This window comes from Natator depressus, chromosome 24 (assembly GCF_965152275.1).
Source record: "Natator depressus isolate rNatDep1 chromosome 24, rNatDep2.hap1, whole genome shotgun sequence".
In the NCBI taxonomy this organism is placed as follows: Eukaryota; Metazoa; Chordata; order Testudines; family Cheloniidae; genus Natator; species Natator depressus.
The window spans coordinates 5558763-5576059 of NC_134257.1; the positions used below are offsets into that span (position 1 = coordinate 5558763).

The 17297-nt window shown below is 44.4% G+C and overlaps 1 protein-coding gene across 1 annotated transcript; it reads right to left on the reverse strand.

Annotated features, from left to right (window-relative positions):
* Positions 1–1097: 1097 nt before the first annotated feature.
* CCT3 (chaperonin containing TCP1 subunit 3) lies at positions 1098–16844 on the reverse strand. The gene is made up of 14 exons (XM_074938411.1): positions 16703–16844; positions 15033–15094; positions 13349–13399; positions 13200–13262; positions 10502–10598; positions 9390–9507; positions 8729–8915; positions 6974–7123; positions 6179–6311; positions 5365–5446; positions 4875–5055; positions 3149–3394; positions 2348–2479; positions 1098–1480 (listed from the first exon to the last, which is right to left on the reverse strand). The coding sequence occupies exons 1-14, from the start codon at positions 16731–16733 to the stop codon at positions 1376–1378; spliced, it is 1638 nt and encodes a 545-aa protein (XP_074794512.1). The 5' UTR covers positions 16734–16844; the 3' UTR covers positions 1098–1375.
* Between the last annotated feature and the right edge of the window lie 453 nt (positions 16845–17297).

The window sequence follows — 17297 nt, forward strand, 5'->3', positions numbered from 1 at the left end:
TCGTTAACACTGCCCTGTAGTGACACCCTGAAGGAACAGTATTAACTGTACAGTAGTTACTGCAGAAGGTCACTGCAGGGCAGAGTTAAGGTTATTTGAGTGTCTTTACCATAAAACGTTCAAATTTCAGTTTAACCTTAATCCTCAATTTCCTAGGTTTACAATGTTTGGCTTGGGCTAATGATGATATGCCTGTGAGGTCCTTTACCCTGATACTTATCCTCAGCCCTAACTCCATTTTAACATACTGTTTTTTGTGGGGGTGGGGGGAGAAGAAAATATATGTGGGTTGAGATTTCCAGGTTCCATGGGGAGTTAGAAACCCAATTCCCATTTAATTTAGAGACACTGGACATCCAAATCCTAACCTTATGATTTTAAATTTTATTTAGTGCCAGTGAAAGATGCCAGCCTACTTACTTGGTGGGCACTAGCCACTAATCTAACAGAAGGCCTACCCCTCAGATGAGGGAGGGGGCCCAGGACTTAATCAAACATGGGGGAACTGACAGTCTGGGAGATAGAACCAACTGAGAATGGGAAAAAGCAACTCAAGATTTCTGCCCTCCTGCAATGAACCTCAGCCCTGGTGAGCACTGAATTCAGTTTGCCTGACCAGCTCTGAATTGCCAACACAAGTGCCATGGTCATTGGTGGTTTTGAAATAGACATGATGTCCTCAGTGCTGCTTGTAAAGACCATATATACTAGTGCCTCTTTCAGACCCCTTTTGTGGTGGTGGTGGTGGACACAATAGGTGTTAAAGCCCCCAAACCTCAGGGACCCTCCAAAGCCCCCCCAAGTTTTGCTTTTCCTCCACTCCCCATAGGGGATTTATCCCTTTATTAGGACAGCACTGGCATAGTTTCAGTCATGGTTGCTAGTAATGGACATGATAGACATTCCTACGAAACAGCACAGTGGGATATTCCAGTGGACCAGCACATTAGGAAGGATTTCATGCTAAGGGTTGAGACACAGGATTTCTGAAAGAGGCCTGCCTGGGACCAGTTGTCCCCACTCTGGAAATGGCTAACCGAACACCCCACCGTACAGCTCCAGGCTAGTGAGTCGTGTTAGAGATAGACACAAGGGACTGAACAGAGTGACACGTTTTATTGTCGAAGCAAACAGCAAAAGTTACAGTATATACTTAAATTAAGCGTCAGTGTCTCCAAACAGGAGAGGGACACACATGTGACAGTAGCCCGTTCCCCAGTCATGTACCTTCCCTCCCACCCACTGACTTCAGGCAAACTAACACTCAATACTCAGACTGTGTCCAGGCCCAGGCCCAGACCGAGGAGATGCAGCAGTAATTTTGTTCGGCTGTTTCCATAGTGTAGTTCAAGGCGCATGGTTCCTCAATCTCCTCTTACTCCTGGGCTGCATCTGGAGCTCCCGGCGATCTGTTTTGATCATCCCCCTTCTTCTTATGCCCCGAAACAATGTCATCGATTCGGAGAAGGAGGACAGCAGTCTGGGGAGAAAAATCCCAGGGCCGGGTCAGGGAGAGGACGTGCTGCAGCTTGGGCACCTTGCTGAGGTAGCCAGCTTTCACTTAGGGCTTGCACGCATTGTATTCCCACCAATTTAACTAATTTGATTGTTAAACCAATTTGAAGTGGTGTAAAAAAAAAACCTGTGCTCAATCCGGGGCGGGACACCCCACTGAATGCTGCAATGCCCGCTTTTAAATCTGATCAGCAGCCTTTGCTTTCAGCTCTTGGTAGCTTGAACATTTGTATCACAGAAGAACAACAGCCAACCCAAGAGTCCCAAAGTACTTCACACCTTACGGCAATGCGGCCACCTCTGCAGTGGAACATGGTAGCTGCTTTAAACAGCACACGGCAATATGACATGGTGGGAAGTACTGAAAATACTGAATCCTGCTGTAACTAGGTGGAAGGCATTTAGAGACACTGGAACTTGGCTGGGAGACGAAGTTGATAGGGAAAATATTTAAAATTTTCTGGTGATGTGCAGGAAGGGAGAGCACAACTGGCTTAATTTACCACACACCACCACTCTACTTAATGTTCAAATCTTAATCTGTGGGGGAAGAGAGGAAAGGGTCGTTTGATCAAACCAATCAGCTCACCACAACCACGGTGCAGTATACACGGTCCTATCAACTAGATCCCAGAGGTCTGTTCTTTGACCTGGATTTCTCTGAGACTGTGGCAACACCCAGCCATAGATTGCACGGGCCACAGTATCTACCGACCTTGTAGGGATGGAGACACCGTAGCAATTTCTTCCCTTCCCGCACACGATTTCCTGGTCTAGACACTCAAGCACAAAGGGTCAGCAACACACAATCGCTCATCAGTTGCTTGCTTACCTCCACAGCTGTCTTGTAGGTCTGTAATTTGACAGCTAAAGGCTCCCAGATCCCCAGGTCCTTCATGTCCACTAAGGCTCCAGTCTCACCATTTACTCCCCAAGTCTGACTGCCTTCCTGAGTGTGTTTTGCCTGTAATAAATTGGTAATAAGATCTCAAACCAACCCATATTTCTGAAAGAAATCTGAAACATTGATTCATTCAGTCAGTCTTTTATGCAAATAGCAAGGAATCATTAAGATTAACTATAAACGTGTAAGTTTTAAAGGGACAGCCGTTTCATTTATACGGAGACCGGCACCGAAACGGCATTAAACACTAACTAGATTTAGAGTAATCAACCGATGACAAATTAACTCACCAGCTATGTTAGTAAGATCTGACAGTAAGTATAAATAAAACTAAAAATTTAATTTGAAATCTTCTATGCCATTTGCTTAATTTTGGCATATTCACTCAGTTTAGACAGTGAACAGACAGTCAGTTTCACTTTCAGGTTCTCATGCACTAGCCAAAGCTGCAATATCTGGGTACAAACATTGCACGGAAATTGATTTAACGAACACTACTTGGAGATTGTGTCTGCGTGTATTAGGATTTGTAAAAACCTGTTACAAAGCTCTAGGTCCCCAATGATCTGACATGTTATCACTACCAAACAATCTGTCATGCTGTTTCTACTCACACAACTAGCTAGGATTTCCAAGATGAAAATATATTTTATAGCTGAAAGAGAGAGGCTGATAGTAACTCGCTCTTTGGAGAAATTTGTCCTGTCAGCTAGAGTCCCATGGACTTACTCTTAGTGAGGTCAGCACGCGGATGGTACTGGCTCCACAGTTCTGAATCAGTGTCCTTGGAATGACTTCCAGAGCCTGGGCGACCGCACGGTAGGGCCACTGCTCCACTCCTGTCAGGACTTTAGACTTTTCTGTCAAAGCATGAGAAACAGCCATCTCTGCAGCGCCCCCTCCTGGCACCAGCTGAGGATCTACTAGGACATTACGACACACCTGCATGGCATCCTGGAGGTTGCGTTCCACCTCCTACAAAAAAAAGAAAAAGGCAAAGAAGCGATAGATTTACAGGTTTGCATATTTAAAGCAGAACAGGCTCCAAAAGCAGCAGCAGCCTGACAGAGGCTACAGAACACAGTCAGGGCCATAGAATAAGGTCAGTATTAAAATCTGCACCAATGTGACATGGCTACCTGTTTACAGAACACTCAATACTGCTTCAAGTTCTCACCTGAGGCAGCAAGGCTTGCAGGTTTAAGCATGGGATTAGGCACCAGCAGGTCTGTGTTCTACTCCCAAATCTGGGAGCCACCAAGTTAGTTCAGTCGGTCTTAGATAAGTCAGGTGACCATTACGTGCCTCATTTTACTTCTCACTTTGCCAGATTTGGGGTCAGGAAGGAATTTGCACCCAGATCAGATTGGCATGAATGCACCTTTGGGGGGGGGGGGGGGGTTCCTTCCCCTGCAGCATGGGGGTGGTTGGGATCACCTGGGCCTACTTCACCTATGCAATTCACTGCCATTGCAGCGCCCTTGGGCATTGGTGGCAACTTGTTCTCTCCTTATGCCACACCATCATTTTGGCCCTTGAGCACTGAAAAGCTTTTGGGCTCAATACAGGATGAAATTCAATGGCCTATGATACACAGGAAGCGAGACTAGATGATCTAAATCGGGGTGGCCAACCTGAGCTGGAGAAAGACCTAGAATTTACCAGTGTACATTGCCGAAGAGTCACAGTAATACATCAGCAACCCACTGCCCCCCCCCCCCCCATCAGCTCCCGCCCTCCAGCCCCCGAGCACCGCAATAAGCTGTTTCACATGCGCAGGAGGGCTCTGTGGGGGAAGGGGCAGGCTACTTGGGTGGAGTGGGGGCAGGGCCTGGGGCAGAGCAGGAGGTTGAGCAGTGAGCACCCCCCAGCACGCTGGAAAGTTAGCATCTGTAGCTCCAGCCCCGGAGTCAGCGCCTATGCAAGAAGCCACATATTAACCTCTGAAGAGCCGCATGCAGCTCCGGAGCCACAGGTTGGCCACCCCCGATCTAATGGTCCCTTCTGTCCTTAAACTCTGTGAAACTATTTTAGCATAAAGGATATATTTGAAAGGTGTTTTAACATCCTTGATGTAAGGTGCTACACAGATGAAGCTGTCATAGGTGAAGTGCTATTAAAATCCACACAGATGTCCACTGGTCAATTGTTTACTCTGGGGAATATAGATTTTGCCTTCCCTAGGCAGTGTTTAAGGCTGGAATTCCTTGGAAACCATCAACTCTCCTGTTTTTCCACACCATTTCACAATTTAGAGATACCTGCTAGCAGTAAATCTTGTCACACAAGATGGCTCTGCATGGCAATGGAATGCTGCTGGCGGCAATTAGAAAGATGATGGAATTAGTAAACTTCTTTGATAGTGCTTATGCTCCCTCCTGTTGCCAGCAGTACAATTTGCACAGGGAACTCTGCCTCCTGGCATCAAGGGAAGGTATATCATGCCGTAACTTACTGCTAGGATTTCCTTGCTGGCTCCGCGCAGCATGACAGTGCAGGCCTTGGGGTCTTTGCAATCTGTGATGAAGGTGAAATACTCATCTCCTATTTTCTTAACTTCAAAAAGCCTGGCTCCGGTCCCCACATCCTCGTCACGCAGCTCGTCTGTGCGACTCACAATGCGAGCTCCACAGGCCCTACCACAAAGGAACAAAACAGAAATCCGTCGCTGTGGTTTGGATTGCAGTAGAGTGGAGAGGCCCGATATGATCAGGGCCCCACTCTGCTGGGTGTGGTACAAACGTGTAGCACACAGTCCATGCCCTAAATGTCCAGACTAGTTTGTAAGCTGAAGTGCAACACGCAAATAAGGGAGAGTTGCGTGGAGGGACTGAGGTAACAGCAAGAGTCCCGTTGAAATCAACTGTGCTATGCCCGTGTGTCAATACTACTCAACGCGCGTGAGGGCTGCGTAACGTGGCTCTCAACAATTAAGGTCTGTTCACCTGGCGAGTCTGTTGTTGTCTGTTTTCCTCACCCTGCGGATAGCTGTAATGTTGGCTCTCATCAGGTAGTGCTGGGCCAAGTCTGAAACCAAGTTTGCAGATAAGTTATTTTACATAGAAGAGTCATCGCAAAGTCTGAGTTTCTACAGCTGATGATACGTAGGTTTGGTTTAAAATTTATCACCACTCTGGAACCTACACCAAGGATTATGGAAATAAAAGAACCTGGTGCTCAACACTTCTCCTAAACCATCAGCAAAGAAAAAACGTTCCAGTGCTGCTTGGATAAAATGATATTAGACATTCCAGACCCAGCTCCTTTGTGTTCTGCTAGGTTCTTGTTCTCAACAGTGTTAAATACATGACCAAACTATGGGTCAAACCCTGAGAAAAGCTAAGCATCCACAGAAGTCACTGGAATCATAGGGATCAGTCATCAGCTTAAAATAAATCATACAGACTATGCATCCTACTGGATAAGTATAGCAACATCTGACGGACCGTAACCAGTGGGATCGCAAGCTTCCCAATAAGTATGTGTACAGGGGGAGAGTGGTAGTGACCCTAAGCAAGCTACACGTCCAGAAAAATTAACAAATTGAAGATTTAACTTTTACCCCACCCACCCTGGCAGTCTACAAAGTGAGAGGATCTTTAGCACTGCATAAATCTAAGAGCCTGCTTTAATATTTGCTCTCTGAAAGGCAATATTCAGAACTCGTTACCACTCTCTCACTTGTTAACACTAAAGGATCATGTTGAAACACAACTACGGTTATATTTGTCCACCACTACACTCAATCATATACATTACCAGAGATTCCTTTCTCTGTGATGATGAGATCCGGTTTGACCCTTATTAAGTCCTCACAGATTTGCTGAATGTATTCTTCCTCCATTTGCAGGATGCGTGCAAAGTCTTCCTCACGGGTAATTTCAATATCAGTCTGCATAGAAAGAGGTTTAAGAGGCTTAGTCTCTTTCTACAAGGTTTTAACATAAATGCATGTCCCTTAAAACAATCATACTCCATTTTTCTTGTTCATTCAACTGGTGCTAACACAGACTGAACAGAGAAGAGGTGAAAGGAATCAGTAGTACACAATGAAAGCCGTTGATCCGATGAGTAAGCCCTGGTGTAATGTCCTTCCATTAGTGTAGCACCAGAGTATTTCACTGTTAATTAGAATGGGGAAGTGTTTCTACGTATATTTTACTCATACTTGGCTCTATGTAAGTCTCGAGCTGCAACAAACCCTCAAGAAGCAGAAGAAAAACATTCAAAACCCCTTGCCAATAATAAAAAAAAAAGGAGGACTTGTGGCACCTTAGAGACTAACAAATTTATTTGAGCATGAGCTTTCGTGAGCTCATATAATGTCTTCTGCAGTTTCCACAGTATGCATCCGATGAAGTGAGCTGTAGTTCACGAAAGCTCATGCTCAAATATATTGGTTAGTCTCTAAGGTGCCACAAGTACTCCTTTTCTTTTTGCGAATACAGACTAACACAGCTGTTACTCTGAAACTTGCCAATAATGGCATTGTTGCCTCTTTTCACTAGCATCATACAAAGAACTGCAGACATCTTTACACAAGACCTGCCTTACCTGGCTCTCTCCTTTCTTGTACTCCAGCGAACAGTCCAGAAGCAAAATGCGTGGATTCTTGATATAGCGACGCATCCTTGGGTGAGTTACATCTTTGTTTACCATGATTCCACGCAAGACACAAGAGTCTTCGATTATGCCACCTGGAATCTGACAGACACATGCAGGGCATAGGTGAGAGTTTTCGAAGCAAATGAGAAGACAAGTAACTCTCCAGATGACTGGAAAACTAATACAAATTTGGCAGATTTTAATCTCTAGCACAAATTTATTTTTAAAGTTACAACAAACAAACCAGTTTATACTTAAGGAGGAATTAGTTGCCTCAAACAAATTGTAAGGCCCTTTAGAAGGCCGGGGAGAGATTCCCAAAGGTATTTAGACACTTAGTAGGTTCCTACAAATTTACAAAAGCGCTTACACAGGTTGGACACCTGACTCCCATTGATTCTTTATGGGAGTTAGGCACTGAACCTACTCAGGTGCTTTCATAAATCCCCTCCCAAGGAGCCCAAATATTTTTGTAAAGCTGGCTCCAGTTGTCCTTAAGTTTTAACCCTATTTCTTCACCATTCCTTTTGCACACTATGTTTTGACACACTTTGATTACCCCTTTTACAATCCCACAGCATTCTCGGAACCAACGTGTGGCTTCTAGTTTTGATTGCTGTCCTTTTCCACTGTACAGTACAACAGGTTAAGTTTTTACACTTGGATGCCTAATTTTAGACAGCCGCTTTTGAAAACTGAATTCCAAAATAAGACTTCTCCTTTTCCAATAGTACCTTTCAAACACATTAGCATCACTGGTCTCCTCTGAAGTAGTTATCCCTATCATACGGATCAGGGAATGGAGGCACAAAGTGGTCATGTGACCTGCGTCAGGCCACACAACTCAGTGGCACAGCCAGGAGTAGAACATAGGAGCCCCAATGCTCTAACCACTAGATGATAAGTTCTCCTCTCTACATGGCTGAATACTGGTTCCAATGCCTTTATTTTAAGAATTAGTTTATAAGAGCACAAGCCTGTAAGCGTATGAGAAGAAAGGAAAGCTCTCAGAAGTCTATCCCATGAAAATGTGTGTCTGTACTTTTGAAATCAAATGAATGGGCTTAAAACTTTACTTAGTTTCAGTACTGAAAACAGAATGTGCAGTCTGTCCTAACTACTTATGACTTGTTCAGGTCATGGAAGACCGTACTAGGGTAACTATTGCAAACTGGCCTAAACTATTAGTACTGAGAAAACGTACTACACAGGGACTACTTACATTCCATTGTTTCTGATACTTTCTTGGAAGTCTGAAAAAATCAGATATTCCCCTCTCCCATCAATATTACTTTTTTTCATTTGGCGAACCTGGTTTCTAAAATCTTGAAATTAATTCCTTCCCCAACTCCATTCCCTTCATTGTGCCACAGCATCAAAGATGATTGCACAAAGTATAAAATATTCCCAAGGACTGAGTTCCTGTTGACTTAGCAGCAGTAGAATACAAAACCTTTCCTACAAGGTCCTACATTAATATTATTTAGTATTTACATTACTGTAGTGCTGAGTAGCCCCAGTAATGGAATGTACTGTACACACACAGAGCATACATTTTAGCTTCAGAAAGTTGCTCTGCCATTAGTGAGAGAGATACAGAAAGCTCACGAAAGCTTATGCTCAAATAAATTGGTTGGTCTCTAAGGTGCCATAAGTACTCCTTTTCTTTTTACAGAAACAATTGAGAGTCCAAAGCATACTTACCTTTTCTACTTTTGCGTAATTCTTGATGTCAATTTCCTTTCTGCCATTTTCCTCAAACTCCACAGTCTTGACAGCATCAAGAGCAATGCCGCAGGCCAAGTCAGACCAGTGGCTTATTGCCTTGGTGTTTATAGCACTCTTTATTATATTCAGCATCATCTCTCTGTTGTTCACGTCAACCGGAGTGCTAGAGCAAGGAACAACAAACAGCACACGGGATATTATTCACAGTACAGAAGGAAAAAAGATTAAATAACCCAGACCAGCTCTCTGAAATTGCAAGACTATTCCCTATTGGGAGTGATCTTCCTCACACTGAAAGATGGTTAAAGATCAGACTTGCTTAGCAATAAGCAAATTACTGTGGGTCTGCTCAGAGACAACAGCCTGGAGGTACCTCCATTCAAATATCTATTCAATGTACAATGATAATTAACAGACTGCAACACAGAAATACTCTTTTAGAACATCCTCTCTCCCAAATAGAGCCATGAGAACTAGGTTTACTTTATCATTGTTGACACTGCTAACTTGTGTGGCTATACAAACTGGTTTCTAGACCTCCCTCTGAGTTACACTTTGCTGGGCTGAATCACCAGAGTTTCATCTTTCCCCACAATTGCACAGAGAAATAATGCCAACTCCAAACAGCACTGCTCACCTGATTTTGTTCAAAGTGCTGATCATATCATCCAGAGCTTTACGATAAGCACCAATGATCACAGTTGGATGCATCTGCTGTTCTAGGAAGTGCTCGGCAACAGCCAACATCTCTCCAGCTAAACAAAAAACAAAGACAAGTTAGTGGGAACTGTTGGCACATCAAATAAGGGATACCTAAAGCACCTGCTACCTATTCTAGGAGCCTTGTAATCGCCAACACATCTCTTCTATATTTAATCATGATCATTTGCTTAAACTAGAATATAAACTCTTGAGGACGGGGAATTGTCTTCAGCTAAAGACGACCAGTGGCAATGAGTCTCGGAGCCCAGGTCAACTGACTCAGGCTTGTGGGGCTTGCGCTGTGGGATGAAAAAATCGCAGTGTAGACATCTAGGCTGAGGCTGGAGCCCGGCCTCTGAAACCTGGTGGGAGCGGCGGCTCTCAGAGCACGTACACTGCTATTTTTAGCCCTGCAGCAGGAGCCCAACTCAGTTGACCTGGGCTCAGACTCACCGTCATGGTTTTGTTGTCGTTTTTTCCTGTGTCAACATACCTTTACTTGTATGTAAATGGCCTAGCTCATCTTGGTGATAAAAAAACATCATATTTATGCTTTCCTTAGCATAAAACTGTTAAGGGATGCTCTGAGCATTCACCCTGCATCCCCATGAGTAAATGTGGGGTGTGGGTTCCTTGGTAAGAGACTCTCAGAAACCCAGTGCGCAAACGAGGAAAGAACATTTTAAGAGGCTGCATTGCTTGGAGACATATTGGGGCGGAGGGAGAGAGAAGGAGGTGCCCCTTAGATAGTAACTCCCCAGTGCCAAATCACAGAAAACTGGTGCACAAAAGCAAAATGCTTAGCCCTTAGCCATCCTTCAATCCACAGGGCAAGTTGTCCAATGTTTCAACTTTGCTTGCCAAAGACAGAAGCCAGGCCTAGAAAAAGTGGCTCATCATTAATCTGAGTCAGCATTTGTCAATATCTCAGAAATAGAAGAGCATCAATGTGAATGTTAAAATGAATATCGCTTTGCCATAGATGTATTAACCAAAACTCAACAAACTTTAGCTGCAACCCCTCCTTCATTTAAACCATGTCCTCACCGAGGATAATTACGGATGTGGTCCCATCTCCAACCTCTTCATCCTGTGTACGGCTGATCTCAATCATGGATTTTGCAGCCGGGTGCTGGACCTGAATCTGCAGGGAAGAAAACAAAATGGGAACACTTGGTCTGGAATGCAAGGTACTTGTTCACATTTAGTGAGAGTGGAAAATTTGAAGTCAGTTGTGAACATGGAAAGAGGTCTCACCCCATCTTGGCAAAGAAATTTTCTTCCCAGTACTGAGGCAGAAGATAAAATGTTATTTATGTCACATCTCCAGTAGATTTTTAGGCACTAGGAATATGGTCTTGATACTTTAAAAAAATATTTGTGTGGAAAGACAGCAATGGTCGGTGTCTCTCTCTCTTTCTGAAGGCCTCAGTTGGTGAAAGCCAGTAGCCAGTGATGCACGCAACATACAATTATAACAATAAATTAATGTGGAAGTTACACCAGCCTTGCAAAACCATTATGAAAATGTATTACCCCAAGTGCAAAATAACCTTGTGTTAAGCAAGGATAATGAAAATCAACTAATGATATTTTACTCATCCCAAGCAAATAAACCAATAGAACTGTGTAAAGTTGACTTACCTCTATTCTAATTGAAAAGGAAAATGTGTATTGTAGGGTGTCATTCGTAAAAATGTCAGTTTTCAGTATTTAATAGGAATTATACAAATTGTAAATGTTCCAGGCCAGGGACCTTGCCTCTAACATGTCAGTAAAACACCTACCACTGTCTGCACTAAATAAATTAGTGTCATAATGACACAAAGACAAAATTCAGACAATGAGACAAATTCTGCTCTTGGGGGCATATGTGCACTTAAGAGAATTTAACTGCAAAATTAGCAATTGTAATTCCTCTGTCACATAAGACTCTTCCTCATGCCAGGGAAAGGAAGTGAATGAAATATGAACCTTTCTTATCCTCAATTTCTGTCAAATTCACTGGGCATAACTGATCTCAGAGTCCAACTCTTCTTGTACAGAGCGCCATTTGCAATAATCCTCCGTGTCCTGTATTACTTCAAGCTTCTAATTCCATGGGCTCTGTGAGGGAAGGTCTTTGTACAGCTACAGCAGATTTCACTTAGCAACCTCTCAGTGGACGGCTAAAAGTTGCCACTAACCAGCAGTCGCTAATAAGAATGAGCACTGGGACATGCCTTCATTGACAGTAGCACCACAAACGTGCCTATGGCCAGTGTTCAGCACTTCCCTATGCCTCCTTCCGGGGCTGCAGCCCTGAAAACCTGCTTTCTAGGGCTGCAGCCAGGGAAGGAAGCACTGGGGCTGCAGAGTACCTGATGTCAGAGCAGGATGCAGCCTGGAGACAGCAGGGAGAGGTACCATGCAGCCCCACACGGCCCCAGTGCTCTCACTCCCCATGGAAAGCTCAGACTTCTGGGCAGCAGGCCCCCTCTCTACTGCTGACCTGCCCACAGCGTACCTGGGGCCCAGGTTTTGCACATCCAAGCACTTCTGTCCCTGGCTACAGTCCTGCAAATCTGCCAGCAGCTAGGCTTTCCACATGGAGTGGAAAAAGCAGCTTTGCCTCTCCTAGAATTGACACCTCCTCCTCAATTATTGGAAGTGAACTACATCCACCCTGATTGAATTGGCCCTGTCAGCACTGGTTCTCCACTTGTGAGGTAACGCCCCTCTCTTCATATGTCAATATATAATGCCTGCATCTGTAATTTTCACTCCATGCATCTGAAGAAGTGTTTTTTTACCTGTGAAAGCTTATGCCCAAATAAATCTGTTAGTCTTTAAGGTGCCACCAGACTCCTTGTTGTTTTTGTGGATACAGACTAACACAGCTTTCCCCCGACACTTGATGCATGGAGTGGGGGTGCCACGGGCCATCATGGCAAAAAAAGGTGCTAATAAATGGCAAGCCTGTTGCAAATATCCAGACCAATTAACACTGTAGTCAATTGGACAGCACTGGTTCTAGGTAAAACGTTTCTATTATAGGAAACGTATGAACAGGGTTGCTATTAAGCAGAATCTACTGCATAAGGATTTTACAGAGTTGTGGGCTTGATTTGGGGTTTGCTTTTTGCCACCAACATATTTTTGAATAAATATTTCTCATTCGTTAGCTCTACTGAAACTTACCCCCTTGGCCAACCACAGTAAAACAGAAATGATGTAATGGGATCTGAATTTCAAATAAACACTTATTGTGTTTTTAATTTAAGACAACTAAATATTTATCAGTTGCAAGGTAACATAAGCTCCCGAGGGAAATCTGTACAAGTTACATGTATATGAATTTTATCATATGCATATACCCTGAAACACATTTATGTACCATGAATAAGGCTATAAGTGGTTCTATAGGCTTACTGGATTTTCCACTGCATGCATCTGATGAAGTGGGTTTTAGCCCCTGAAAGCTTATGCCCAAATAAATTTGTTCGTCTCTAAGGTGCCACAAGTACTCCTTGTTCTTTTTGCTCATACAGACTAACACGGCTACCACTCTGAAACCTTAGTAGCAACAGGAACTCAACAAGTTCATTGTCCATCCTCTGTCTGGGGCGGGAGGATACTGTTTTTAAATACTATATAAGGGCTATATGTGGTTATTTGGACAACTCTAGAACATGTACATTGGCAACATAATGTGGAAATCACTGAGTATCTGCTTAAGAAAAAGGTATCAAAATGGAATACTCACTTCTCTAAGAATAGCATTACCATCATTGGTCATCACAATTCCACCCATTGGATCCAGAAGCATCTACATTAGAGAAGAGAAACAGTATTTAGATTGCATTAGAAATGCTGTGTATCTTAAAGATCAAAGACTACAACAAAAGTTCTTACCTTCATCATAGCTCTTGGTCCCAAACATGTTCGGATAATGTCAGCAATGGTCTAAAATGAAAGACGAAAAATGAGATGATGCAGGAGTTTTCAGAACTAATGTACGTTCTCTCCCCCACCACCCCCTTTTTTTTCTTCTTTTTTAAAGCAAAGCTCATGAGAAGGGGAAGAGAAAATATCAAGTGATAAGCTACTAAGCTGAATGTCCTAGTTTTTATACCAAAAAGTGACCTGTGTTAATATTTAGAGTGTGGGTGAGAGAAAAATTCAATCCTAGTCTGTACTGCCTCACTTCATTAACCTCTTACTACCAGACCTCTTTGCCACTAAGCATGAACTTTGTGTTTTAAAGCTCAGTGACAATATATTCTGACAGCATCAAGAGTTCAACATGAACAGGAAAGATCTGAAACTCCTATTTCTAATATAACTATAATAGTACTAGTTAGGCAACATTTGATGTATACGTAGAAGGGAAAGCATATACAGAGATGGCACACACTTTAGTTTAAAGCCAGATATTGCGCTGGACAAAACTGTTGTCCTGCATGATCTAATACTATGATATTAATTGCTGAAAAATATAAGCAATCCTGAGGGTAGGAAGGCACTGCCCATAGATATCTAATACATAAACTGTCCCTTGTGAAAAGTAAACACCTTCCCCTGAAATATCCAGAATTCGCCAGTGTCAGAGGTAAGATAATGAACTAGGTGGATCCTTGGCCATGAAGGTTGCTTCTTTGTGCATCGTCCCATGAAATGTTTCAATACATACATGCAATTAGTCACTACTGAGGTAGTTACATAACAATATACTAGAGTTTGATGGTACAGAGCGCCTTTTATATACCCGTATAAAACTCTTTACAAAGAAATAGATAGGACTTAAATAGCCACACATTACCTAGACATCACACATGAGGTTACGAATTCCTAAGCACACTGTGCATGTTGCAATAAGAATTAGGTGTGTGGTTTCTACTTTTGAACTGTATGTAAATAACACTGAAGAACTGAACTGATTCAGACTTTGTCTAATGTTTCCATTTTTGCCCTGCACTCTAAAATACGAGGCTACTCATTCTGACTTTAAACTGTCTCCCTTTAATCCCCTGGGTCCAGCAGTCAGGGTTTCATAACACCACATTTAGTGCTTCAAAATTCTAAATGCACTTGAATAATCCCTCCAAACTACACAGAAAATGCAGACCTTGTAATTAACATAAGTGACCCAATGATTTTGCAGTTCCTTGGATGCAGCAAGAGTAAGATTTAATTAGGCATGACAATGCAGCTTAAAGGTTAAAACAACAGCTGCCTCTATTCAGACATCAGACACAATATTTTAACAATCATCTTCTCAGACAAACTACTTGCTAAACAACGTGTCAAGGTTCAGACTTATGCAGCGTTCTGGATTGAAGTTTAACTTTTCTTTTACTTTTTTTTTTTTTTTACTGTCATCACTAGAATAAAAAGTTGTTCTATTCAATTGCACCTGTTATTTTAGCACAGCAAGGGAGTGATCGGCATTTCTTCATTTGAGATGTGTAAAGAAATATCAACAAGTGCACTACAGGGAAATCAAAGGACCTGCTAAAAATGTTCCAAGTTCATTAGGCTGCACTTGCCCCCTTTTGATTTCTAGTTCACTAACATACTTGGTAGCATAAAACAGTACCTTAGCAGCACTGATGTTTCCAATCTGAACCTTCCTTCCAGATTCACGTTTTGTATTTTGACCTACGGCATGCAGAAAACAAAAAACAGCATCAGCATGAATATAACTGATCTTATGAGCACTTAATGGGAAACCCAATGTTGAGGAGGCAATATGGATAACATATCAATGATGTAATCTTACTCATGTGCACATGAATTATGGCCAACTTTAAATGGAAACATGCATTTAAATAAGAGAGTACCCAAGAGGTACAGTCACTAGAATAAAATTATGCCAACTTCCCCTCCTAATTTAAAAGATATCAAATAGCAAAATTAAAGATTTCTAAGTTCTTCTCCATTACCTAAGTCTCATGAATAGAAAGTATGTTTCCAAATAAGGCAATATATAAGATGTCTTGACTTGTCACCAAAAGAGGGCCAATAGTACTCAACGTTCAAGTGAGTCAATATTTCTGAGAATCTACTATAAAATTACTACATAGTAACTTTATGGTGTTTTGAAAAATTATTGTTTTAAGAAGTTTTTCTTCAGCACTATAATAGGTACAACATTATAAATGTTAAGTCTCCATACTGCACCTCAATGACCCATAACCTGCCATACATAAAATAGTGTGTATTAACTATACCCATAACTGAGACTAACACCCACATTAGGTGATCTCCTGTCACAAGGGTCTGCCCCAAAGAAACCCCACCCATATTAAATGCAATGTCATTTCTTTATTATAAACCCACTTTGGATAAGCAAGGTATCGTTTTGTGGGGAGGGGAAGAAACAAAAGTGGAGTGAAATAACGGGAAGGGAGGAGTGAAAACTCCTGCCCCCAATACTGGGAGGGACTCCAAAAACAGAAACAAACTCAATACAAGAGGGCTACAAAAGAGGATCCCCAAAGGGGATGAGAAGGGGGAACCCAAATAGGAAGAAATGCCAATGTAGAGGACTACAAAGAGTGTGACCCCAAGGTGGGAGAGGAATATACATGGCACCTAATATAGGAGAGACCAAAATTGGAGAGCACCACCAAACTGATGGGACACATGAGAAGCGAGGCTGTAAAACAAGAAGAAATGGGTGGGGAATACATAGGGGTAATACAAGGTTGGGGGAGAAATTTGGGAGGTTACCCAAGAAACAGGAGGAACAATGGAGACCCAAAGGGGAAGGAATCCCAATAGAGGGGGTGACCCCAATGAGAGCGGAACTTGGTAGGGAGGGGGCCCAATGTGTGTGTGGGGAGCTGTACGGATCGGGGCCGGGGGGGGGGGAAGAGCTGTACGAAATCGGGGGGGGGAGAGCTGTACGGAGGAGATGCCTCAGGAGAGAAGATGTAAGGTGGGGATGGACACACGGGGGGGGGGAGGAAATGGGGGGACCCATGGAAAGCGGAAGGGGGGTTATGGGAGACCCATGGGGGTGGGGGGCCTGCGGGACCGATAGCAGGGACACGATGATAGGAAGGACCCATGCAGGGGGGGCCCGGGGATCCCAGGGAGAAGGTGCAGGGGGGGGTTACGGGAGACCCCGGTGGGGGGAGGGGCGGGAGGTTGCGGGAGGCCCCGGGGTGGGGGAGGGGCGGGAGGTTGCGGGAGGCCCCGGGGTGGGGGAGACACTGTCGGGGGCCCCAGCCGGCGGGGCGGGGCGCGGCCCCTCACACTCACTGAGCACGAGCACGGGGCGCTGGCCCATCATCCTGGCGGCGGCTCGGAGCAGAGGACCCGGCGCGGAACCTTCTGGAGACAAGAGAGACACGCTCCGAACAGCGCCGCTGCACCGCACCGCGCCGCGCGACACCCTAGCCGGCGCGCCGCCGCGCCCGCCAATCGCCGCCCGAGCCGGACGCCCGGCACCCAATCGGGAAGCAGGGCGCCACGTATCGGACCCGCCCCCCACTTCACCCCAAGCTCGGTTGAGAGGAGACTGCTCAGCGCGTGGGGGCCTCGACTTGGAACTGCCACTATTGGGAGGGGGACAGGGAATACTGCGCATGCGCCTCCAGAAGTCGGGAGACCGCGCCTGCGCGATTATTCGGACGAGGTGATTTCACATGCACAGTGCCCGGGGGGGAGGGGGCGAGGTGATGCGCATGCGTACAAGCTCCGAGCAGCGGTTGGCTGGACAGAGAGGGGGAGCGTGTCCTACGGCCCTCCGGACTGCGTCCGTCGCGCTCGGGTTTCGGCCGCGCCGGCTGTAGAGGCGAGTGGGCAGGAGAGCAGAGCCCGTTAGGCAGCTGACTCTTGCCGCGGTGGAGGGCCC

What these genes read in the sequence shown, in the direction of transcription:
- CCT3 (XM_074938411.1), bottom strand. Translation starts at nt 16,733, where the DNA reads ATGATGGGCCAGCGCCCCGTGCTCGTGCTCA. An exon ending in GTAATGCTATTCTTAGAGAA is followed by an intron (nt 10,599 to 13,199) that starts GTGAGTATTCCA and finishes TCTTCCCTGCAG; the next exon opens with ATTCAGGTCCAGCACCCGGC. An exon ending in CACAGAGAAAGGAATCTCTG is followed by an intron (nt 5,447 to 6,178) that starts GTAATGTATATG and finishes ACTTGGTTTCAG; the next exon opens with ACTTGGCCCAGCACTACCTG.